We start from the raw sequence: 24487 nt of genomic DNA, 5'->3' as shown, positions 1-24487 counted from the left end.
ACTTACCTTGGCTTACTGCATTTGCGTAACAGGCAGTCTCCTTGTGGAGTGCAACGAGAGAGAGGCAGGTTGTTATTGTGTTGGACTACTTAACTGTAAGTTTGCAAGATTGGCTCCCCCGAGCTGACAAGGTGAAAATCTGTCGTTCTGCCCCTGAACGAGGCAGTTAATACAACGTTCCTAGGCCGTCATTGAAAATAAGAATGTGCTCTCAACTGACTTGCCTAGTTCCATAAAGGTGTAAAAAAATAAATAAATAAAAAACCTCTGCAAATCGGTGCCCAAAAATACCGATTTCCGATTGTTATGAAAATTTGAAATCGGCCCCAATTAATCGGCCATTCCGATTAATCGGTCGACCTCTAGTTATAAAGTCTGGTGGATATATGAGTACCCTTATGCCCCATACTGTTACACAAGTGTGCATTACCCATAGTGCTTTGAAGTTAGGCATTTGCTGGTTGGATGCTGGTGGTTTTGGCCGTCTGAACATAACTGCAGCTGCATGTTAGTGCAGGCTGGCCTGCTTCCTGTTTATGACCATTGACTGGCCTCTTCCAAGACAGGAGCCCCGTGGAGAGTGGTCTCTTACTGCCGCCCCTAACAGCTCTGCCTGGGGGATGTTTCCTAGCCTAGCTAGCCTAAATCGGCAGATGGGTTAGCTGACAATGTCAAATTATGTGCATGCTATAATGGGGAAGAAGTCTGTATTGTTGTGATTTTGGATGGACAGATAGCAACAATGACAAGAAACTGCCATGTGGGGAATTGTAAGTGACTTGTTTAATCTTGTTCTTGATACCATGGCTTGTTTTGAGGTATTTTGACAGATTTCATGTCAATGCTATTATGTCTAAAAAAATTTTTTAAAAGAAGCTTGCTAGCTAACCAACAACGGTCACCTACAATGTATTTTAAAGACAAGTGATCATTGTGCAAATGTGTTTGTCTCCAATGTTTATTGAAAATATAATGGTTTACATGTCAACAATCTAAGCCAACCTTGTATGATTTTGCCCAATAGTTGTGCATGTGTTGGTTTTGTTGCTAAACAACCAACCCATTTATAGCCAGTCTATTTACTATGTTGCGTGTGATTTATAGAGAGCTCTGTTCAAAGCTGTTCCTGTACTATATCCTAACTGCCTAATAGGATAAGTTATGTACTACAGACTAATCGGTTAAGGAGTTTCCCCCTATCGCAGCAATGTTATGCCTCCACAGCTAGCAAGCATATGCTATATAAAATGGAATGTCCTCTATGGTCTGATGCAGGAAAAAGTAGGTTATGTTTTCAAAGGATAGTGTTTTAGTTGTGGACATAGGCTAGGCAGGCAAATCTGTTGTCTATCCTAATGGTTTTCCATAATACATTCACACAGTCACGATTGACTTCTGGTTTAAAAAACACTACCCACGTTCTTGCCCGGCTTTGTGCTGCGTCAGTCTGTCTGATTTTCTGCAGCCAGCCCATTCAGGTCTAATGTATGCTTATCGATGCAAATCTCCATAGTGATGGAGAGATGGATGCAGGTGCCCTCTTCCTCCCCTCGTCAGCTCTTCTCTGTGTGCACAAGGACACAGGGTTCTATGTTGACCTTTTTACAAGGATGACGTGTGCACCTAAGTTGAAACAGTTAGGTGCACACAGAAATGTAGAATCCTTCCTTTCTCTAGCTGCACTGGTGCTCCTACATTTTAAAATGATCGCCCTGGGACACCTGGCTCTTTCAGTTCTACATTACGTTGACACATGGAGAGAGACCTGGATCAATGCCTAGTTTAAGACTAATATTGGCTTTGAATAATGTATGGTATCAACATTCTCAAGGGGTAGTAGTAGTAGGGTTAATGGGTATGGACTGGAGCATAGGTGGGTGTAACCAGGGCCTCAGTCATTAATGTTGGCATGGTGAACTGTTATTTGCGTCCATTGTAATGGAGCGTGCCCAATATTTGCCCACTGCAATCCTTTTTTTTGAGTGGATAGAAGGATGGTGACTGACTCGGTCTCCTTTTTCACATTCTGTAATAATATCCTCAGCCTTCTCTTTACTGTGTCTGCTAGGGCAGGCTACACCAAGTCCTAATCACGCTATCACACAAGCAGGTGATCATTAAGGCTGTTTCACTAATACATTACTGAGATATTGCTGCAGCTTTGTTTACCGTGTTAGGTTTGTTCTCTTGACTAGCTCCTATTGACCTACTCTGTAAAGACCAATGGCTAAAGATGTACATCTATTCCAGTAATATTGGGAGTGGAGGAGCATTATTTTGGGGAAATAGAAAATGTCCCCATGATTTAACTTCTAAGTGGTCCATCTGTGAAAGTTAGGAAATCATGTAGGAACGTGTCATGGCTACATAATTCTCATCTCTGGTGATGGGGTACCACACACACATCACATTTTATAACACTTTTAAACAATTACCTGCATTCCAGATTGCCAAATTAGCCAATAGCTGGTATGGGCATAGTTGTCTAGAACACATCCATCCATTTTATATCGTCATGACAAAGTATATATTTAGCTTAGATGTGCTTAATCTAAACAGTGTACCAAATAATTGAACTACGTTTCTCTAAGAACCATGATGCAAAGCTCTGTGTCTGTGGGAAACAAAGATGTAACAGAAAGGAGATGGGTATCCCATTGGGCAATATATGGAAAATCGCCCAACTAAACTGACTGTCGACTCATCACATTCACCTAATGCGGTTGCTAAGCTAATTGTCACGCAATCCCTTCTGAAAGTCAGGATATGAGTCTATTTTGCAATGTTGTACTTGTTCATGAAATGCATGCCAAAGTTTGGTTTTTGAGCTAGCACCGAATTGATTCCCATTCACTCCTTGGAAGAGGGCTCTCCTTGTCCCAGAATGCACCGCGCATCTCATTGACGATGCATGGGCAACGTACACAATGGGTGTTAATACAATTCTAATGGAGTTTCCCATCTCCTCAAAAGTAACTCTGTGGGAAAGAAATGTGCTCTGGGCAGAGATGAAATGCAAGTTGAACTCGGTGAGAGACTTCTAAATTGATAGTGCAGTTTAGCTGATTTTTACAGTAGGTAGCTACTTCACATGCTTTGACTTGGGTATTATTGTGTGTAGCTATGTTTTCTAGCTAGCCAGCCCTGAGAGCATTGCATTGTGGGTTTTGTAGTAGACTTGAGCTGCAATAGATTTCCAAAAACGATTTTCACATGTTTCTACCAATCATGCTATAATGCCAAAATGAAACATTTTGTTAACAAAAATAGTTTTCAATTTAACACTAACAGTGTTAATCATAGGAATTAGTGGTTTGGGGTGAATTATCCCTTAATATTTTTTCAGTTCTCTTTGGCACTGCGCTTGGAATTAGTGTGAATTGAGGATTTGGTCCACAGTGAGCGAGATATAAACCCTTGTCTGGTCTCTCAAGCTCTACTCTGCCTCGCTCAGCAACAGTTGCCATGCGACAGAGCTGCCTAAGCCTTGGCAGGGCGAGAAGGACACCAGATGAATAGTGTCGTAAGAGTCACTTTAAGCCTAACTTCATTTTGTGGATGATTCATAAATATCTGCACAGACTTGGATTATATCTTTTCTCCCCTATTTGGTACACCCAAGAGCTGTGTATTTGTTAAGGTTAATCTATTTCCCTCCACCTGTGTTTCTATTCCCTTGATGGAAAGCTGGATGTTTATACTACTTAATTGTTAACCCCAAATGTGTATTCGAATACTGAGCAGGAATCAAAGTACCCCTCAGTTTCTAGAGGCAGTGGGTTGGCTAACTAGTGCATAAACTTATGAATGCTATCGTCATTCATTACAACTTCTTTTCATCCACTTTTTGAGTCACTTAACTTGGGAGTCCCACCCAGTGACGCGTTACCTCGTACCCCTGCACATCGACTTGGTATTGGTACCCCTGCTATATACTTAATTTATCGTTACTCATTGTGTATCTATTATGACTTTAGTATGTGTTTTTACTTCATATTTGTCTTTTCTCTCTGCATTGTTAGGATGGGCCCATAAGTAAGCATTTCAGTGTTAGTCCAGACTTGTTTCGTAAACAACATGTGGTGGGGGGGGGATTGATTTGAGGAGAGGAAAAGTAAACTGACCTCCACTTCCTGTGGGATTAGCAGCAGACATTCATTCATCCATGATGACCTGCATGAAAAATATTGATACTGTTTCAGGGCTCAACAGTAATGCTTGTTCTCTTGTCAGTGTCAAGTAAAAAATAAAAAGTCAGACAAGAAGAGTATAGATACAAAGGGATACTTTATTTACTTCTGAGTCAGAAGTGGATACCATCTTTATCTTTTTGGAGGTAGTTTCACGAGCCAATACTAACTAGAGTTAGTGCAATGTATTGGTATCTGCTAGCAAATGGTATCCACAAGTTCATCTGACTCTGGGGAAGTAGATAAAGGGCCTCATTGCCAAAATCCCGAAGTATCCCTTTAAGTTGTCCAAATGGACAAGTTTCAATAAAAACACCGCAATATCAAATAATTAATCTGCTCAGAATTGGATCAGAGAGGCCAACATTGAAAATAATATTCAAATGAATAAAAAAAGTCTACATGTCAGTGTATGTGATATGCATGTTGACTACAGCCTCGTGTCCAAACTGATGCTGACTCGAGGGATGGGCCAGAAAATTTTGCCAGACTATGAGACTTTAAATTACAGAAATATAGGCTAAATGTCAGTCATGTTTGACAAGTATGTATAATGAATGATAACTAACATTAACATCTATGGGTTCGATTCTGTCGCCATATTCGGCACAGTTCATTCAGATCAAGTTGTCACAAGATCAGAGAGTGGACAGTGCCTGTTGCACATCGCCCACCTTGAATCTGAGCGGAGGTGGTCCGCATTTTGAAACTATTTAACCATAAACTTAATTGTTTAAAACCTGGCTGTTTTTGCCATTTTATGAACCATGTCTTACCTTGTTTCAAAGTAGACTAGCCAGAAAACGACCATGGAAATGTTGGGGGGAATGCTTTTAGAAACACCTCATGCCTTTTGAAACTATCATTTCTCTTATGTTCTATTTTTCAAATCAACATTATTTTATTGTCCAGCAGCCAAAGGCACAATCCTACTCATATTAGTAACCCATGCTAGTTGCTGCATCTTTAGAGCTCCCCTTTTTTCTTAATTTCTAACTTACATTTTCAGCTCTGTCACATGAAACTGTTCGCTCGTGCGGTGGACTTTTGATAAGTGTTTTTGGCTAATTGTGTTTTGGAACCTTCATGTGTAGCCTACAGCCATATACACATTTCTGAGCTTATAATATTAAGAAATACAACTTCATCAACATTTTAATCTAAACTGTCTGATCTGTTGCATCAGCCTCATTGCTTTTGAAAATGTTTTGATGTGCAGTGGTTGTATGAATTTTGGATCTGTCATCCCTGTACCTAGCATCGAACACGGTGGCGACACAGTACAGAGGCTCAGAATTCCACTGAATCGCTTGTTTACAGCCTCTTGTAGAGTACTTTTGAAAGTTTTAACCCCACTGTATGTGTCGACAGTTTTGACAGAGGGTATCACATCTGCTGCAGACGCAGTTGAGCTTATTTCTCGAGTCGGTTGTTTGACTGGAGCTAGGAGTGTTCATGTTTCAAAAAATGTTCTCCAATGCCATTGAAATGGCAGCAAGCGGTATGAGAACCAGCACATTCTTGAACATGCAATATGGCTTTCCTTAGTACGAAATCCTCGTCGACTCACTGTGGGGCTGACATCGCTGGTCCAAATGTCAGTTGTGAAGCTAATCGTAGTGATACCCATAACAAGTAGCTCATAGATGTGCGTTACAACAATACTATGTAACTCCGGTAGTGCAACATCTGTAAAATAGCGCATACTTGGTAGTGTGTACCGGTGCTCGACAAGTCGGTGCAAGCCAACATCATCCACGACAGGGAACGGTTGATTTTCAAGGGCAATGAATTCCATTATCTTGGAGTTAATGGATTTCGCCTTTGAGTTGTCTCGCTAAAATTTTCTTACTCGTTCAAGTCGAGCATTCATTTGAAAATGTTTAGTTGTTGGAAGTGTACGCTTAGTATTTTTCTGCTTTTGTTCTGTGTAGTGCTGTATTTTCCATGGCGCCACTACTTCATCTACCTACGTTACATATGTTACATCAGCTTAGACATCGGTTTTGCACATTGGCGTTAAACTACACATCGGGCCGATGTCGGCTTTTTTTAAAGCCAAATTCCGATGTGCTTACCGATTTTAATTTAAAAAAAAATATATATATATATATATATATCGTGCATCCCTAGGATTTGGGAGCAACATTATAGCCTTCGCTTCCGACTCATTAAAGAAAAATCGAGTAATCGCTGTTTTGATATCCAGAAGCTCTCTTCGGTCATAAGAGACATTCGCAACAACATTATGTACAAAATAAGTTACAAGAAATGCGAAAAAGCACACAAAATGGCACAATTGGTTAGGAGCCCATAAAATGGCAGCCATCCCCCTCAGGCATCATTCTGTTGAATATTTTTTATTTTTTTTGTCCTATTGACTACATCCTATTGCTCTAGTCTGTGAAGACCAATGGCTAAAGATACACATCTATTCCAGTAATATTGGGAGAGGAGGAGCATTGAACTTTGAGCTCCATTGTCTGTCACTATTTGAGGTGTTCTCTCCAGAACCACAGTGATATGGGCTAATGTAATGCTAAAGGGATGTAACATAGTCCTCTTCTATAGTCCCCTTTATGTTCCTGATTGAGTTTCCACTCGCTGATAACCTGCCTTTTGTTTTGTGTTCATATCCGGCTGAATTGCTTTTTTTTTTCTCCTGCAGATTCTCTTCCTCCTTATATGAGATTTTCTGTAATATGCACTCCCGGTCATCCCACTCAGCAGAAAACAACAGTATGAAACAAAGCATGGCAGTGAACACAGTGTACTGTCAGTGTCACTTCTTGTAAGGAGAGCCATTGAGAGCTCCCCTATTGTCACCTACTGTCTCAATGCAGACAGGTAGGGAGAGCCAGAGGTGCTGTGGGAAGTAAGGATCACGGTTCCTTTCTGTTGCACTAACATTATTGTTTGCATGTGACATCCTAAAGAGCAGTGAGAGGGGACCGGTTTTGTGTTGACTTTGTTCTCCAACAGCCTGAAAGGGACTCTTTTGTGGTGTCCTTTCCTGTATTCTTCCCTTCACAATCTCTAATCTAACCAGATAGAGCATCACCGAAGCATCAGTTGAAAATTCCAACCTGTCCTTCCACTTCTCAGTGGTGGTCATGAAGGACAGGAGTCAGGAGGCTATTTCAATCTATTGGCTTGAGCTTGATCAGCAGCCAGAGTGCTATCACATGACGACCCCTCTGTCAGCAGTCTCACAATGCTCCTGACACAGCGGTGTAATGTACTTAAATACAAATATTTCAAAGTGCTACTTAATAAGGAGTCTTTTGGGGTATCTGTACTTTACTTCACTACATTCCTAAAGAAAAGAATGTAAAGAATGTTTTTACTCCATACATTTGACCTAAATCCTTAGCGGGACAGAAATGGTCCAGTTCACACAGTTATCAAGAGAACATCCCTGGTCATCCCTACTACCGCTGATCTGGCGGACTCACTAAACACAAATGCTTTGTTTGTAAATGATATCTGAGTGTTGAAGTGTGCCGCTGGCTATCCGTAAATTTAAAAAAGCAAGAAAATGCCATCTGGTTTGCTTGAGTCATTTTCTATTAAGTTATCTTTTTACTTTTATGACAATTGTGTACTTTTTCTTCCACTGACACGCGCACACACATTTTCACGTACTGGGGACGAGCAAAGGGCTGCTACCAGGGCTCAGAGCTGTTGATCACGTTCTTTCCCCCCTGCCGGCCTAGTGCCTTGGCTGCCTTGATAGGCTTATTATAGAGGCCCCTATAGCAATAGGTTACAACTTTGAATGGAGCCATTTTGGCCATGCTGAGTGGGGCTCTCTGCTGTGCCCTATGGAGGTCTAGGCCTCAATGTTTTTTAGTAATTTGCCCAAGTCTGAAACCAACATTTTAACCCTTACCCCTACACTAAAGTGTTCCTCATCTGATCCTTTAAAATCCAGGGATGTCTGCATAGGGTGGTCACTTGAATGCTGGGAACTGGGTGTTTCGAGAGACTCAGAGCCCAGTGGACAGCAGCCTGGCTGACCGTTGATGAGAGGGGGCAGGGGGAGGCTGAATAGCTGGATTGTTCTGTAGCTTTAATTCCTCTGGATCTCTCTAGAACATGCATTCCTATGGAGGACAAACAAAGCACAGAGAGCCACCTGCTCTAGACTGCTCAGCAGCTCGTTATTCCAAAGGCATTTTCATTTCATTAGACATTTCATCATGCTATTCTAGACAGCGTGACCTGACTTTCTCTCTCTCTGTCGTGTGTGTCTTTAGCTGCATCTGCGCAGGCGCAGGCAGAGGAGCGGCGCAGCCTAGCAGGGAACAGCCCAGTACCTGCATCCCCTGCAACAGCAAACACACCACCCAGCACCACTGCAGCGAAGTCTCCCCGACCAGGTAACAAAATATCCCCAGCCTGCTGCATCTGCATTGTCACACACACACACACACACAAACAAACAGGGTACATTCATATGCATATATTATGCATACCTTTTAGCCTAGGCCTACACAAACGTATACACACCCACCACCAGAACAGCTCGTATGTCTCTCCCATAGCCTCTGCCAGAGTTCCAGTGTGGAGGCTTAGCTAATGTTTGTCATTAACCATGTGGTAAACATGACGATGGCTCAGTAGTCATAAATTAAGCCTACCTTTAATTCATTGCCAAGTAGCCACAGGCTTTTATTTATATATATTCCTTATCTCATACAGGCTTTTTAACTACAAATCTCATTGTCTGTTATCTGGGTTATAATGAGTGACACATCACTCACACGTCACACCGCCATGTCGTTGTGGCTTAATGCCGCATAAACAGTGCTGTCAACTGTTGCAGTAATAAGGTGATGACTCAAAGGGCATTAATGTCATTCATGATGAGCACATCTGCCTGTCAGGTGATTAACTCACGGTGACCCTGCAGCACATCATAATCCACCACTGATTTTCTGCCCATGCCCACACTATTTCCACTGCATGTGTGTACACACTTATCTGCATCTCTGTGTGCATGCAGTCATTGATGGTGCTGCGCTAAGGATAGACGACCGGCTTCGAGTGGCAAAAGAGAGACGAGAGGAGGCCGATAGGCAGCAAGGTAAGAGCTCAGTCTGAATGGTGGGTCCATTTCTATGGGTTGGTCATAATCCATCAACACGTTCTACTAGCTATTAGCTAAGGTCTCAGGAGTCCAGCCTGTACACCATTCTCTTTAATGGACCCAGCCTCTGACCATGACCATTTCATTACTTATCTACTCATTGGATTCGCAACATACACAAGTGTATACATTACAAGTTCCTGTTGAGACAGGAAATACCTTCTATATAGTGGGACTTTACTGGGAGATTTTAATTGGGTGATTTTGACCACTGGCCTGGTCACAAAGTAAACAAACCAATGTGTTTTCTCTTCACACTGCACGCGCATACATGCCACACCTAAACACACACACGCCTATCCAGCTGCGAAGGACTCTCAGATCCTGGAGAGAGAGCGTAAGGCCAAGCTGCAGGTGGAGCGTCAGATGGAGGAGCGCCAGAAGAAGCTGGACGAGCAGCGCAGGAAGGAGGAGCAGAGACGCTCGGCTGTGGAGGAGAAAAGGAAGCAGAAACAGGAGGAAGAGAAGGTACGGGTCCCGGGGGTCCTCCAACACCAGGTTGGCGCTACAGATACAACTCTTGTTTTGTAGACTATTTGTGTAGTCAATGTGTGCACTAAACTGGAGCATGTCGATATCCATAGTAAGCTAAAATAATGTATTTGAATTGGGACGGGTGAACTGCAGTGACTAATCATATGTGCAGTTATCACGAGTTGACTATTTTCACTGCTCAGGTTCATGGGATTGTCTGGTGTAGCCTAATTGGCAGAGTTAATGCTATGTCTCTGTTAGAGTATGAGTGAACAACTTCAGGAAAGGATGCATACTTTGTTAGTGTTATGAATGAAACCATCTCCTGTTTTTGCTTCTTTTAATGGGCGTCTGCTGCAGGAAACTCATTCCCTCCGTGTTCTTATTCCAGCCTGATTGGCACTAGTGACCTGTTGCTTTGCACCACTGCTTAAGCAGACAAATGCAACTCTACCACCCCAGAACAATGTAGTGTTGGTATAACATATGAAAGACTAAATCGTTTAAAACATTACAGGGATATGAATCTTTGCTTCAAAGTAGAGCAGACAATTTGGCTTTATCTAACGTTGTCATCACCCCCTCTTGTTTCACTATGATCATATTGTAGTGAACTGTTATTGTCAGACTGAAAAGAGCATTTCTCTTTGAGTTACCGACTCACCTCATTCTGGGACGTAGGCTCATATTGTCGTCATTATCCCTTTGACCCTGTTTATTTGGGTTTGGGAGACCTAGAGTATTACTTTGTCATGTGAATGACTTTGCATTCCTCTACCCCCCTCTCTCTCTCCTCCTTTCCCCCTCTCTCTCCCCTTCTCTCTCTCTGTGTGCTGCAGGAGCACTATGAGGCAGTGATGCGGCGGACCCTGGAGCGCAGCCAGAGAGTGGAGCAGAGGCAGAAGAGGTGGTCTTGGGGAGGACTCTCAGAATCAGACAACCGATCCGGTAAGGAATCCTCCTCCATACCATTCCACTCTGCTCTATACCATATGGATAGGACTGCTAAGTGTATAGGACTCAAGCATGTGTGTAAGGATTTATGGTTTCCTATTTGTCTGACAGCGGATGCTGAAAAGCACAGGTCGGTTAAAACTTGCTGACTCATCCTCAGTGACTGGCTCGTTATTGGTTTGCTGTCAGCTGGAGTTATGTTGATTAGGCATCGGTATATGTTCTGCGTATGTCCAAGGCTCGCTTAACGGCATTTCTCAACATTTTCTATGTTTTTCTTTTGAAGTCTGAATGCCTCTTTAGTTTAATGACGCATACTCTTAATGTGCAGTGAGCGATAGCATAGCTACTATATAATATCTCAATCTGTTTTTCTTTAATTTATTGTTCATAATCACATAGGGGACGTATCCCAGACACAGATTAAGCCTAGTCCTGGACATAAAGTGTAATCCAAGAGAATCTCCATTTGAAAGCGCTTAGTCAAGGATTTGGCTTAATCTGTGTAAGGGAATCCGGACCATACTTCATAAAAGCAATGTTCATATTATAGGTCCAAAAAAAGATGTCTGTTATCAGGTCATTTGACCCATATGTGGTCTGACCCCAAAGATCCTCATCCGAGTCTTATCATGTGAGCTTGTTTCCTAGCAGCTGTGTTGTGGGCGCTGACTGTCAGAGATGGAAATCTACTGATTGTTGTCAGCCAGCCCTTTTCCTCCTCCTCACTGCCCCTGTGGGCGGTATGTGTCTGCTTCTGTCTCCCCGCTGAGAGACTCTCTTCCCCCCACCACAGGAGACCCTGACGCAGGTGCCGCCTCTCCAGTAGCTATAGTAATCTCACCCGCGTCTCCAGAAAAGCCCCCCAGGACACAACAAAGTGCAGGTTAAACTGGTTGATACCTGTACTGTACCCACAGCAAAGCAGCATGGACTGGCACTGTTATGTTAACCACCAGCCCTTATCTTACTCACTCCCTCACTAATATCTTCCTGGTTCTCCCAGGGATGGGTTGATTTTGCTTATATGCACATGTCTAGGATCAGCTTATCCTGACATTAACCATTAGTGGGGAAAATGCAAGGCTGACCTTAGATCAGCATGTATGGGCAACTTCACTGTCACTTCTGTCCCACAAGCCTGTGGACTTTTTCTTTACTCTCTCACTCACTTTGAAGCACTTCCAGATGAGGTGTCACATGTAGGCTCCGCTCTCTGAGCAGCACTGCTGTTGACTGTTTAACACGTGCCAACTAATGTTGATTTCTTGACTGTTCACCTGTGGTATCTATTTCTGGCTTTTCAACTCTTATCACTAACTGCTGTGCCGGCCTATGAACTGGAATGGCTTTGGTCTGCTACTTGTTCTGTTATCAAAATGTATTATATTCAGTAGTGCCTTAGTTCAATGTTTGTTTTATACATGGACCCCACCGGTGTAATATGCCCTAGAATTGAGACTAAATGAGTGTTGAATGTTGGTTGCAGGTCATTAGGACCCTGCAGAACCCTGTCCTCCACCCCCCTTTCCCCTTCTCCCAGTCTCCCATTGGTCAGTCTCCTGTATAACCCCCTCCCTCCCTGTCTGTCTCTCCCTCCACCCCTTAGTTGACAAGCGCTCCACTTCCACCATGAACCTGAAACAGCTGTCTGAGGCTAGCATCAACAAGCGCCTATCCTCCTCCTCCGCCACCCTCATCAACTCTCCCGACAAAAGTAAGTCCCCTTTCCACCCTCCTGCGTTCCATCCTACCCTCTACCCAGCCACCGTGTCAGCCCACAGTTATTGTCACTGCGTTGACCCTCTCCTTCCCGTGTCCAGGAGCTGAGAGACAAGCCAATCAGCGGAACATTAAGAGACTGGTAGTAAACCAATGCCTTGGCTCGCTGTCTCTGACCTCAACCAATGATCAACCCAACATGAACATGTGATTCCATTGCATCCATTTACTGTTCACTTTCAGTTTTGTAGTGCATTTTGTGACACAGAAGTGTCAAAGAATCATAAGGAGTTGCCCCAAAGCATCAGTGACGCATTTGTGATCTCCTCGATCCTCTTCGGTAGTCTTTGTACTGTACCTTCCTAATGCTAATGCAATTCATCCTGGTTTGATTCACAGGGAATTGCATTGTTTCTGACCACCACTGAGAAGAAGAATCATTCTAGGTCCAATCGTTCTCTGTCCACAGCTTCCTTTTCCTCCACCGTAGCCAAGATACTTACAATGTTGTCTGTCCTCTCTCGCTATCTGATATTGTTGATTTCTCTCCTCCTTAACCTGTCTCTGTGTCAAATTCCACTAGCCCGTTTCCTTTTTCACCAGGGTTAGGAGCACATTCTGAGAATGTCGGCACATTTTTCTTTTGTAATAACGATCCCTGTGACCTTGGGCCTTCCTGTGGTAGGATGATGGGAATTGTAAGACCAACTGCAGCAATATTCCAGTGTGTATGTCCCTCTTAAGTAGAAGGGACAAATTGCTAAGACCAACTACAACAATGTTCCTATGACTGTTATTGTGAAGGAGATGGGAAGAGAAATGGCTGTGTCACTGTTTCACCCTGGGTGTCTACTCGTTGTCTCTCAGGTGCTCGTGTGAGGAGTTCGTCATTGAACCGGTTGCCTAGAAACGACAAAATCGACCTATACACTCAGCCCAATAAGGAAGGCAGGAAAAAGCTTCAGGTGGAACAGACAGGTGCATATTAAGGCCCTCCTTTACATGCTCTACACAACCTCTAATGGGTCTGAGCAACCATTGCCTGGTGTGGCTCTGAGGCTCCTTACAACTCACTGGGCAAAGACTGCAATTTGGCGTCTATTCCACATTGATTCAACCTGTGCCCACTGGGAAGGCCCTCTTTCAGCACAGTAAACAAGTGCCTGAAGCTATTTAAGATAATTGATATAGAGTCTTTTAGTTTTTTGCATGTTTCTTAAATCTAGATGAATGTTTTCTTGGAACTGATTAGTTGACCGATGCATGCTAACACCATGCACTACTGTGGTGCTAGACATCATGTAGCTCTCTATCAAGAGAGAGCCAGTAACCAGATTATGACCAGTGCAATGGCTGTGTTCCTTCTGCTCACATGGAACATACAGTGCAATTTAGCCACAGTCGACTAACAATTGATTTGTACTGTAATGAGAACAAAATAATGCTAAATAACATTCATGTTGTTCTTGAGGACTTTTAGGGGAGCTTGACCCGCCCCCTCTGTCCCTGATAGGCTGTAACCCCCCTCTCCTGTCTGTAGGACCCTCCCTGAAGAAGAGAAGCTCCTCCCTTACACGAGCGGGAGGGGGAAAAACGCAAACCCCCTCCAAGCTCGACAAGGGGACTACAGACGACCAAGGTGGCTAGCATGTACCTATTTTATATTCTCGTCGTTGTCTGCGTCGCTCGGACCTCCTCTTTCTGTAATAACAAGCACGCATCTCCTCTGACATTTTGTCTTTTAACTCAGTTCGCTAATGTTCAGCTCCTAGCGGTGATTTGTATGCACCAGCTGGAGAGGTGTAGCCAGTTGCAGCTACTGTTGTGGTGCGGTGATTGTGAAGTGCAGCAGCCTAGTGCTTCTAAACTTCCAAACCAGCCTTTTCCTCCACTCTTTGCCCCTCTCTCTACACGTGTGCTCTTTTCCAGCCAACACCGCGCACACTTGTCTGTCTGCCTCTCGACAGCCTCTAACCTACCGCCCAACTCCTGTGTCTCCGTCTCTACCAGGGACTCTCTCTGGTCCTCGTGTCGCTAACTCACCTCACTCGTTTATCTTTCTCGAACAGATCCCTCCTATATTGTTGCTCACCGCTGTTTTTTTGCTCCCAGATAATCTTGTCTTAACCTCGCTCTCTCTCTCGGAACTGCTATAAACCAGAAATGCCTCCTTTGTGCTCCTGACTAACACAATGTTTTGTTTGTTGGTCACAATGGGGTTGTTTTTCCTGCAGATGACGTATGTAAGCAGAGGATTTGACACGTGTGGTCTCGTGCCCCTGCGGTGTATGTCAGTGCCATCCCACTGTAGCTAGTGTCTAGAGGGCACTAGCATGGCCACTGACTCTCCTTGTTGACATGCTGTGCTACTTCTACTAACTGTTGTATGCCTATGTGTTAACCATATCTCACTCCATCTGTCCATACTGTATATTGATTGTAGTCATTTTGAAAAGCGACCATCTCATTTGCGTTCGTTCTTTTTCCCCAACGCAGTTTAAGCCAAAATCACGCCCTGTTTTTCAGAGGGGCGTTCAACAACGCTTTGAGCGCTCCAAGTCCGGAAGTGAATATCTCCGTAGTGTGAAATTTCAGTCACTGGTTAATAACGTTTGCCCTTTTATTTTCAAGATTGAAAAATATACTAACATGATGTCGTGGACCGAGCTAGCCGTTTGTATCCCTTAACGCTCAGACCGATTCAATGGCTGTAGCATAGCGTATTCGACTGAATGATTTAGCTAATATTTGAGGAATTATGAATAGTAAGCATACGCTTTCACCTGATAGACTACTTATGATAATATAACTTCAAATACCGAGCTAGTAATGTTAATTAGCCTAGGTTAACCTTGCTGACCTTAAATTGAGGGAATTCAGCAGAGTTCTGAGACATTTTTACAACCCATTGAAACTCTGAAAATAAATACATGGGCAAATGTTACCAAACATCATGATGATGATAGGCCTGCATTATGGTGGTTGTTAAATTACACTTTCCATCCTTAACTTGGAAGGTCACTGTCTCCACGCTGATCGCCTGTGAGTGAGACACCGCTAGCTAGCCAATGGGAGCGTAGTAGAACGCTCCTCTGAATAACGGGACGTGGTTTTGGCTTAACTGCGTTGGGGAGAGAAAATACGCATCTCATTTACAGGGCAAATTGTTTCTCAGTGCTGTGATGTTTTGTGAGACTTAATGCAGTGTTCAAATATCCTTCAGCCTTTCAGTTTGAGTCAATAAGATCATCTTTGAACGTCTCATACTGAGTTAGAAGAATCCCACAACGAGACATCCATGTCTGTCCTTAAAAGCTGAATCCCTTCATTAACTGGACAGGGGAAAACTCTCCCGTTCCTAACCATGTTCCCTGGATGACCCTGTCCTATAATCAGTCTGGAGCTCTGTGACTGACAGTTGAAGGGGCTGGCCCACTCTACCTCTAACACATTAGTCTGTCTGAAAAAGACGTCCACTCTGTCAGGGAGCCTGAAGGAGGCCTCGATGGAAGTCCCTTCATCCAAAGTGCCAAAAAGGAAACAGTGCTTATTGCCCATTTTTTACTTTTACCTTTCTGTTTTTGTTTTTCATCCTTTTGTTACTGGGTTTCCAATGGAACCAAAGGGGAACTGTATTCTGTCATTGCATGAGATCAAGAGCTCTCGGTTTTTACTGTCCGACTCACGGTCTTCCGATAAGTGATCGGTACACCACTGTCTTTTCAAATGCGGTGGGCAGGGCATAGAATTACTGCCTTAGATTGGAAATTTCCATTTGACTTTAAATTCTTGTTCTTCCCAAAACAAAGCACTGAGTCTGTACAGTAGAAACCTAAGAGTACTTGCGCACTCTTACGTTGAGCCCTTACCTCTGTTCCCTGCCCTCCCTATCTACCCCATAGCACACACCCTTTCCTGTCTGTGGACTAAGCTCACTAACACCCTTTTTATCCCTTCTGCACCAGGGACACACCTTAATTTGACCTCATTGTACCTCACTTGTAGTCCTCTTCAGTTTCTCGACAATCACTCTGGGTCTGTCTCAATACTTTTTCATGGCTTCCTTTCCTGGTCTCTTTGTCCTCATGACCACTGGGTGGAATGGTGATAGGACTAGGTTTCCACAGGGAAGCCATTCAAGACTATTGCGACACGGCTTGGTTTCTTATGTTTATTCTCTCCTTTTTATGAGTGGAAATCACATGGTGACCCCCCCAAAACCCCATTCCCCCCTTTCTTTGTGTTGACCCTCACCCCCCCCTCCTATCGCCTCCTTCTTTTTCTTGTTTTGGCTCCTTCATTTTTGGGGGGGGGGTTCCGCTCATGCTGGCCGTGTAGCTCGCAAGCCCCTGGCGAGCCCCGTGGACGGAGGGTTCCTCAGTCGCCTGCTCACCCCCACCCAGGCCTCACTAGCTAGGAGCAAGAGCGCCGCTGCCCTGTCGGCCGAAGGAGGCGACGCCCCAGGTAACCCCCACAGAGAAGACCCCTTTAGAGCTTGAGGACTCAGCAATTAACAGGGACCCCCAACCTTGCTTCTGGCCTCCATCATATCACTAGCTACAGTATACGATAAGAGCCTGAAATCCACACCCCTGCCCCCATTACATCATTACCTAATAGCTATAAAACACCCAGATCTCCCCCCACCCCAGGACCATATTATGTCACTAGATATATAGAAATATATCTCTCTAGCCCAGGCCCCTGCTGCTGGCTAGGCAAATCCTTTGAAGCAATCTGTGCCCCCTTGTTGTTTTTGGTGGTGGTTGCTGTACAGTGGTGGCTGAAGGTTATAGTCCTATGATTTCAATGTTGAGGGGCCCTGCTTGCTTAATGGTACAGAACTTGCTTTACAGTAAAAGTACACTCGTGATCAGAAGGTTGTGTATACATATGTAGATTTGCGCCACACACAAGCACTGCTCACATGCACTTAGCTCAGACACAATTGTCTGAGGATGGGGCCCTGGGAAACAGGACCCATGCTGGAGGCTTTGCACTAAGCTGCTTTCTTGTGGGCCCAGTGCTTGTTGCGTGAGAGAGAATGAGTGTTGTGGTGGTTGTGTGCTAGAAACTAGTAATGATCTCAGGGAGCTGGGGACTTGCCTAGAGGAGCTTCTGCTCCAATCCCTGTTACAACTCTTCTATTAGTACACTGCCTGTCGAATACCTGTTACAGAATGCATAGTTCAGCTGGTCTTACTAATTTGACCTAAAGGTAGCCCAGGTCATTGACTTCCGTTGACTTGCAACACCGGTGATTAGAACGCTATATGTTAATATCTAATGTGCTGTCATGGGAATACGTCACCATGAGGAAGTGCAGAAGCTATGAGATGTCTTCCATACTACTTAGGGGTCTTTTGATCCCTATCTAGAGGCTCTTCCTCCGCTTACCTAATGGACTTAACCCCCTGATCACATATCCTGGGCTGAACCCATTAACCCTATGCTCTGAGATTGCTAGTTGAACATGGTAGAGTGGCCTGGTTGGCCTGCCATGTGCTGCATAGTGTCGTAACGAGGTGCTGATTTGACAGCTGTGCGGTGCGTATTGAGACACGTTAGCTGGTATGGCTTCCCTCCCCACTAGCCCCCAGAAACATGATGCACCAGTGACATTTTATGGACAGGGAGTGTTAATTTCAACAGCGCATCCTTTATCTCTGCTGCTCATTCAGTAACCTATCAGAATGAGTTACAGAGCATATCTGGGAGTAGGGACTGGCAGGGTGAGCAAGATCCCTGGGCCTCCGGATTACCACTGCTAATCCCCCAATCTGACACAGCAAGCACCCAGCTACAGTAGTAAGAACTCGTGTCCCAAACCACAGACCAGCTTACACTGGCTCTCTATGAAACAGACTGTCACTCAGGTTTTCTCATTAACACCCTTTTTAGAGAGGCTAGCTACTCCATGTGGGTCAGAAATTGACTAGCCAGGTAAGCCAAATATACTGGAGTACTCTATGGTGTAGCTGACAGTGTGCATACAGAATTCTCCCTGAAGGACTTCTGTCATGTATTCTACTGTTTTGATTTGGATTGAATTCAAGGTGGAAGGAGTAGTGGCACTGGTGTACTAGGCTAAGCCCTAAAATACTCTTTAAAACAGGAAATGCTGATATGCCTGAAATGATCCAATTTTATTTTGTTATTTTTTTCAACGAATGGGTACCAACCATTAACGTCATCCTCCAGCATTTGTGGTGCTTCTAGAATAGAGTGTGAGTGCGGTCAGCTTGTGCTGCGATGGTGGTGGGTTGTGTGCACTGTTTGCTGTGGCGGTGTGCTCAGTGCCGTGTTGTCAATGTGTTCAGCTTTGTGCAGCACCAGAGCTTTAGAAACATTCAGAGGATGTCAGTCCCAGTCTCTCTGTCTCCCCCCTCCAGCCCTTCCACTGCCAGCCTAGCCCTGATGCTTCAACAACCAACCTTGTGCTACCAGTGCATAATCTAACAATATGCCATGTTGTTTTGTGCTCTTATCCCCCGAACCATCTTCTTTCTACTTTTATTTTCTCCATCTCTCTCTCCATGCCTCTGCTTTGCTCACCCAACTCGGCTGCTTTTACCCATGCTCCCATTGGCTGGTTTCCCTGCCCTGCGATGACTGTGTCCTTTACCAGAGTGTCACCTGTGTCCTCGCTCAGCCTCGGCCAGCCCCCTGCACCCGGTGCAGCGAGGACCCCTGCGCAGCCGCAGTATCGACCGGCAGAAGAGCGCCACCCTGCCTACCTCCGCCTCGGCAGACCAAGTGGACCCCTCACTGGTGAGACCTCATAAATGTGGAAGACAGAATTGGCATGAATGGAGGTATGGAAGACATAGAATTAGCATGTATAGAATGGACGTATGGAAGACAGACTTATTAACAGAATGGACATGGGATCTGGTGCATGTGTCGAGCACTAAGAATGGCAAAGCCGAGCACTTTAACACCTGATAGGGTTGGGTGTAGCTAGTGTGTTCATGTCCATGGTGGCAAACTGATAATTTTTATTTTAACTAGGCAAATCAGTTAAGAACGTTGGTGTCTCCACTGTGTAAATGTAACGCCATAGTAGCCAGTGGAAATACAGTAGCTACATGTCTCTGCATTCTCAGTAAGTACACAGTCCACAGTGGCAGTGTATGCTATGTAAATGTGTGTGGAGTATCTTTCCCAGAAGCCCGTATGACACCAGGATAAAGTTACAGGAACAAGGTGCTTAAAGCCATGATAACACTATCTCTCCGAGCCTGCAATGATACGGTGTCAGGAAAATAAATCCTGTGGACAAATGGTACTGGTTTTATATGCACACATCCTGTATGATTTGCCAGTCAAAGCAGCCCTGTGGGTTGTCCATCCACGATATTGATCTGAGAGCGGTGTTCTCTCAGGATCACATTGCTATCCCACGGCTCAGACCGAGTCTGAATTTAATCCTTTTTTTATTGTCCATTGGGGTGAAAAGCTTTGTTCACTAGAGGAGGTCGTTGCTCACTCTTGCTGCATTAGAGATATCTACCAAACAAGTAAATAAGATGCAACTATACTGCATTCAAGATTTAGTCCCTAAGTAGAGTCATTGGGCATTAGCAGCATCATGTTGGCCTCGAGACGTGTTCCATGAGCCTGTGGGAAGCTCTTTGATTGGTTCAGTGTCCTCCACTGCCTGGCTCTCTCCCTCCCTGCCCTTCCTCCATGGTCCTTCCTGCATATGAAGTAGCGCTATTGTCTCAGAAAAAGACAAAGGAGCCGCAATAGGCCGAGTACAGTAGTGAATTGGAGCGGCTGGGTCAGGCAATGCAAAGTAGGACAGAGCGAGCAGGCCACACCGTGAGCCTGCCCGGGGCTGCATCTCAATAGCCTGAGGTGGCTTCCTCTCCTCGTCTCCTTTGCTCTTTTCCTCCGACTATGAACAACTGGACAGGTGAAAGCCAATTCCTGGTAGGTAGCCTCTATATTGTTTTGACCCCGTCTGTGTTTTTTAAGATCAGCAAGGATAAATGAGAGGATAAGGAGATGAAGCTGTGGGTGTCCTATTCAAGGAGAGATGGTTCACAGTACAGCCTACAAAAGAGATTGCAGAGAGAGACAAAGACACTCGTGTAGGTATCTCGCCAAAGCTTTGCAGGGGACAGCTCTAAGCTAGGGAGATGGTATGTGAAGAGAAAATTGGTGATATCCAGAATACACGTTAAAGGGAGTCATGCTGCTTCTATGATGCGGGTAGACATGCCAGTGTCTTTGCGTGTGTGCTTGTCCATGCACTCATCCTCTGAGTGATTAGCTAGTGTACATCTCCTTCAGTGTGTGTGTGTGGACGGAGGGTACTCTGTGTGGTGAAATGTTTAGGTGACGGCGCTTCCTCTTATGAAGCCATCCCTCTCTTTCAGTCTCTTCTCCACACACATCCTCTCCTCACAGAATAATTATCATACAGTGCATGCACTTTGCCTTCTCTGCTTTTGGAAAGCTTTGAAAGCTATTTCTATCCCACATAAAACAAATGGTCTAGAACTAAATGCACACTCTGGCTTTTACGGTTTCTTTCTTAAGCAGTTTTCAGACAAACCAAGGATAAGTACACAGGCACGCATGTGACACACACACCAGGGTTTCTGTTAACTGGCTTTTTTGGCTGATTAAAAAATAAATAATGATGTAGATATATTAGAAAATAAATCAAATGTACAATTGACTGGGAGGAAAAAAAACACATTGTGAAATAAAGCTATTTAGCCTAATTGATTTGAAATACCAGTCGATGTAAATATATTTGACCGGTCATGCTTATCGGTCTACAGGTTACTATGAATAAAATTGTGGAATTAAATTGCAGTGTGTGTACAGTATATTCGTTATGCATCTTAGGCAGTATGCATTTTGAAAACGTATACTTAATTGTTTGAAACAAACGTTTTACCACATATTATTGGGGCGGCAGGTAGCCTAGTGGTTAGAGCCTTGGGTTGCTGGATAGAATCCATGAGCTGACAAGGTAAAAAATCTCTCCTGCCCCTGAACAAGGCAGTTAACCCACTGTTCCCTGGAGGCCGTCATTGTAAATAAGAATTTGTTCTTAACTGACTTGCCTAGTTAAATCAACAAAAATAAATTGAGATATGTCTTGTGTCAAAGTAGCCTAGCCAAATTCCACCATATCCGTGGAGGCACTTAGTTTATATAAAATGTATTTCCTTGTCCTGCAGCCAAAGGCATAATCCTAGTCATATTAGCAACCAATGCTAGGTGTTGCATATTAGATCTCGCTTCTCCATTTTCTTCTGTCACATGTCCGGTACCCTTTTGAGGCACTTTTGAGGTGTTTTCCTGCTAATTGTGTTATGGAATGAAAATTTGTGTAGCCTACTAATATTTTATCAACATTTAAAGCTAAACTTTCTGCTTTGTTTTAACCTCATTGCTTTTTAACTGTTATTTTTATGTAGCCTAGGCCAACTGGTTGTATGAATTTGGCATCTATTGTCCCACAACTGTCCCAGAGTCTGTTTTGGAATAGTCCATTTTTTTCTCAACAAGCTGACCAATAGAAGAGGCTAACTTGTCTAATAAGTCCGATAGTAGGTTGACACATGGGCTAGTGACTTTGCTATTCGTTTATCATCTTGTTGGCTGAGGGAAAGTAAATGTTAGAATAACTGTCCACATCTTCAAAGTGCGTATCAGAATTCAGTAAGAAGAACCGCACATCGTTGCATCCTCGAATGTTCTGTTAATATGAATTACTGTAACCTAAATGTGATTTGCATATGGGACTGGTAAACTTCTCAAATATCCGGTGAATTAAATTGCTGCTGGTCAAATGTCAAGCTCCACATTTTCCCAACAGAAACCCTGATATACTGCTCTGGAAAGAATTTAGAGACCACTGCAAAATTCACTTTCTCTGGTTTTACTACACTACTAAAAAAAATAAAGGTAACACTAAAATAACACATCCTAGATCTGAATGAAATATTCTTATTAAATACTTTTTTCTTTACATAGTTGAATGTGCTGACAACAATCACACAAACATTATCAATGGAATTCAAATTTATCAACCCATGGCGGTCTGGATTTGGAGTCACACTCAAAATTAAAGTGGAAAACCACACTACAGGCTGATCCAACTTTGATGTAATGTCCTTAAAACAAGTAAAAATGAGGTTCGGTACTGTGTGGCCTCCACGTGCCTGTATGACCTCCCTACAACGCCTGGGCATGCTCCTGATGAGGTGGCGGATGGTCTCCTGAGGGATCTCCTCCCAGACCTGGACTAAAGCATCCGCCAACTCCTGGACAGTCTGTGGTGTTGGTGGATGGAGCGAGACATGATGTCCCAGATGTGCTCAATTGGATTCAGGTCTGGGGAACGGGCGGGCCAGTCCATAGCATCAATGCCTTCCTCATGCAGGAACTGCTGACACACTCCAGCCACATGAGGTCTAGTATTGTCTTGCATTAGGAGGAACCCAGGGCCAACCGCACCAGCATATGGTCTCACAAGGGGTCTGAGGATCTCATCTCGGTACCTAATGGCAGTCAGGCTACCTATGGCGAGCACATGGAGGGCTGTGCAGCCCCTCAAAGAAATGCCACCCCACACCATGACTGACCCACCGCCAAACCGATCATGCTGGAGGATGTTGCAGGCAGCAGAACGTTCTCCACGGCATCTCCAGACTGTCACGTCTGTCACGTGATCAGTGTGAACCTGCTTTCATCTGTGAAGAGCACAGGGCGCCAGTGGCGAATTTGCCAATCTTGGTGTTCTCTGGCAAATGCCAAACGTCCTGCACGGTGTTGGGCTGTAAGCACAACCCCCACCTGTGGACGTCGGGCCCTCATACCACCCTCATGGAGTCTGTTTCTGTCCGTTTGAGCAGGCACATGCACATTTGTGGCCTGCTGGAGGTCATTTTGCAGGGCTCTGGCAGTGCTCCTCCTTGCACAAAGGCGGAGGTAGCGGTCCTGCTGCTGGGTTGTTGCCCTCCTACGGCCTCCTCCACATCTCCTGATGTACTGGCCTGTCTCCTGGTAGCGCCTCCATGCTCTGGACACTACGCTGACAGACACAGCAAACCTTCTTGCCACAGCTCGCATTGATGTGCCATCCTGGATGAGCTGCACTACCTGAGCCACTTGTGTGGGTTGTAGACTCCGTCTCATGCTACCACTAGAGTGAAAGCACCGCCAGTATTCAAAAGTGACCAAAACATCAGCCAGGAAGCATAGGAACTGAGAGGTGGTCTGTGGTTATCACCTGCAGAACCATTCCTTTATTGGGGGTGTCTTGCTAATTGCCTATAATTTCCACCTGTTGTCTATTCCATTTGCACAACAGCATGTGAAATTTATTGTCAATCAGTGTTGCTTCCTAAGTGGACAGTTTGATTTCACAGAAGTGTGATTGACTTGGAGTTACATTGTGTTGTTTTAAGTGTTCCCTTTATTTTTTTGAGCAGTGTATTTATAGATATGTGTTTGGGTAAGAAACACTTTTATTCTATAAACTACTGACATTTCTCCCAAATTCCAAATAAAAATATTGGTCATTTAGAGCATTTATTTGCAGAAAATGGTCAAAATAACAAATATGTATTGTTTTCAGACCTTGAATAATAAAAAGAAAATAAGTTTAATATTCATTTTTAAACAACACAATACTGTTTTAACTTAGGAAGAGTTCAGAAATCAATATTTGGAATAACCCTGATTTTTCAATCACAGCTTTCTTGGCATGCTCTCCACCAGTCTCACATTGATTCCAGCCTTGCTGAAGCACCCCCAGGTCATCACGGATCCTCGACCAAATTTCACTGTGGCTGGTAGGCCTCGCCAGGTATCGCGCCCGCTGTGAAATTTGGTGGAGGATCGGTGATGATCTGGGGGTGCTTCAGCCAAGCTGGAATCGGGCAGATTTGTGAAGGACACATGAATCAAGCCACTTACAAGGTTGTCCTGGAAGAAAACGTTCTTCCTTCTGCTCTGACAATGTTCC

General features: G+C 44.2%; 1 protein-coding gene across 14 annotated transcripts in view; it reads left to right on the top strand.

The window, feature by feature from the left end:
- LOC112220865 (MAP7 domain-containing protein 2) overlaps nucleotides 1-24487 on the top strand; it is a 37702-nt gene that overhangs the window by 4267 nt on the left and 8948 nt on the right. Inside the window, exons 2-11 of one of the 14 annotated variants that reach the window (XM_024382779.2) lie at nucleotides 8450-8572; nucleotides 9199-9279; nucleotides 9647-9810; nucleotides 10656-10764; nucleotides 11567-11656; nucleotides 12380-12487; nucleotides 13360-13470; nucleotides 14033-14131; nucleotides 16831-16956; nucleotides 19145-19263. In XM_024382779.2, the coding sequence (XP_024238547.2) occupies nucleotides 8450-8572; nucleotides 9199-9279; nucleotides 9647-9810; nucleotides 10656-10764; nucleotides 11567-11656; nucleotides 12380-12487; nucleotides 13360-13470; nucleotides 14033-14131; nucleotides 16831-16956; nucleotides 19145-19263 (1130 nt within the window). Of the gene's footprint in view, nucleotides 1-8449; nucleotides 8573-9198; nucleotides 9280-9646; nucleotides 9811-10655; nucleotides 10765-11566; nucleotides 11657-12379; nucleotides 12488-13359; nucleotides 13471-14032; nucleotides 14132-16830; nucleotides 16957-19120; nucleotides 19264-24487 lie in introns of all 14 variants that reach the window. The other 13 variants (XM_024382778.2, XM_024382780.2, XM_024382782.2 and 10 more) reach the window with 13 other exon arrangements.

This window comes from Oncorhynchus tshawytscha, linkage group LG21, assembly GCF_018296145.1.
Source record: "Oncorhynchus tshawytscha isolate Ot180627B linkage group LG21, Otsh_v2.0, whole genome shotgun sequence".
NCBI lineage: Eukaryota > Metazoa > Chordata > Actinopteri > Salmoniformes > Salmonidae > Oncorhynchus > Oncorhynchus tshawytscha.
This window is presented reverse-complemented; position numbering and strand designations above follow the sequence as displayed.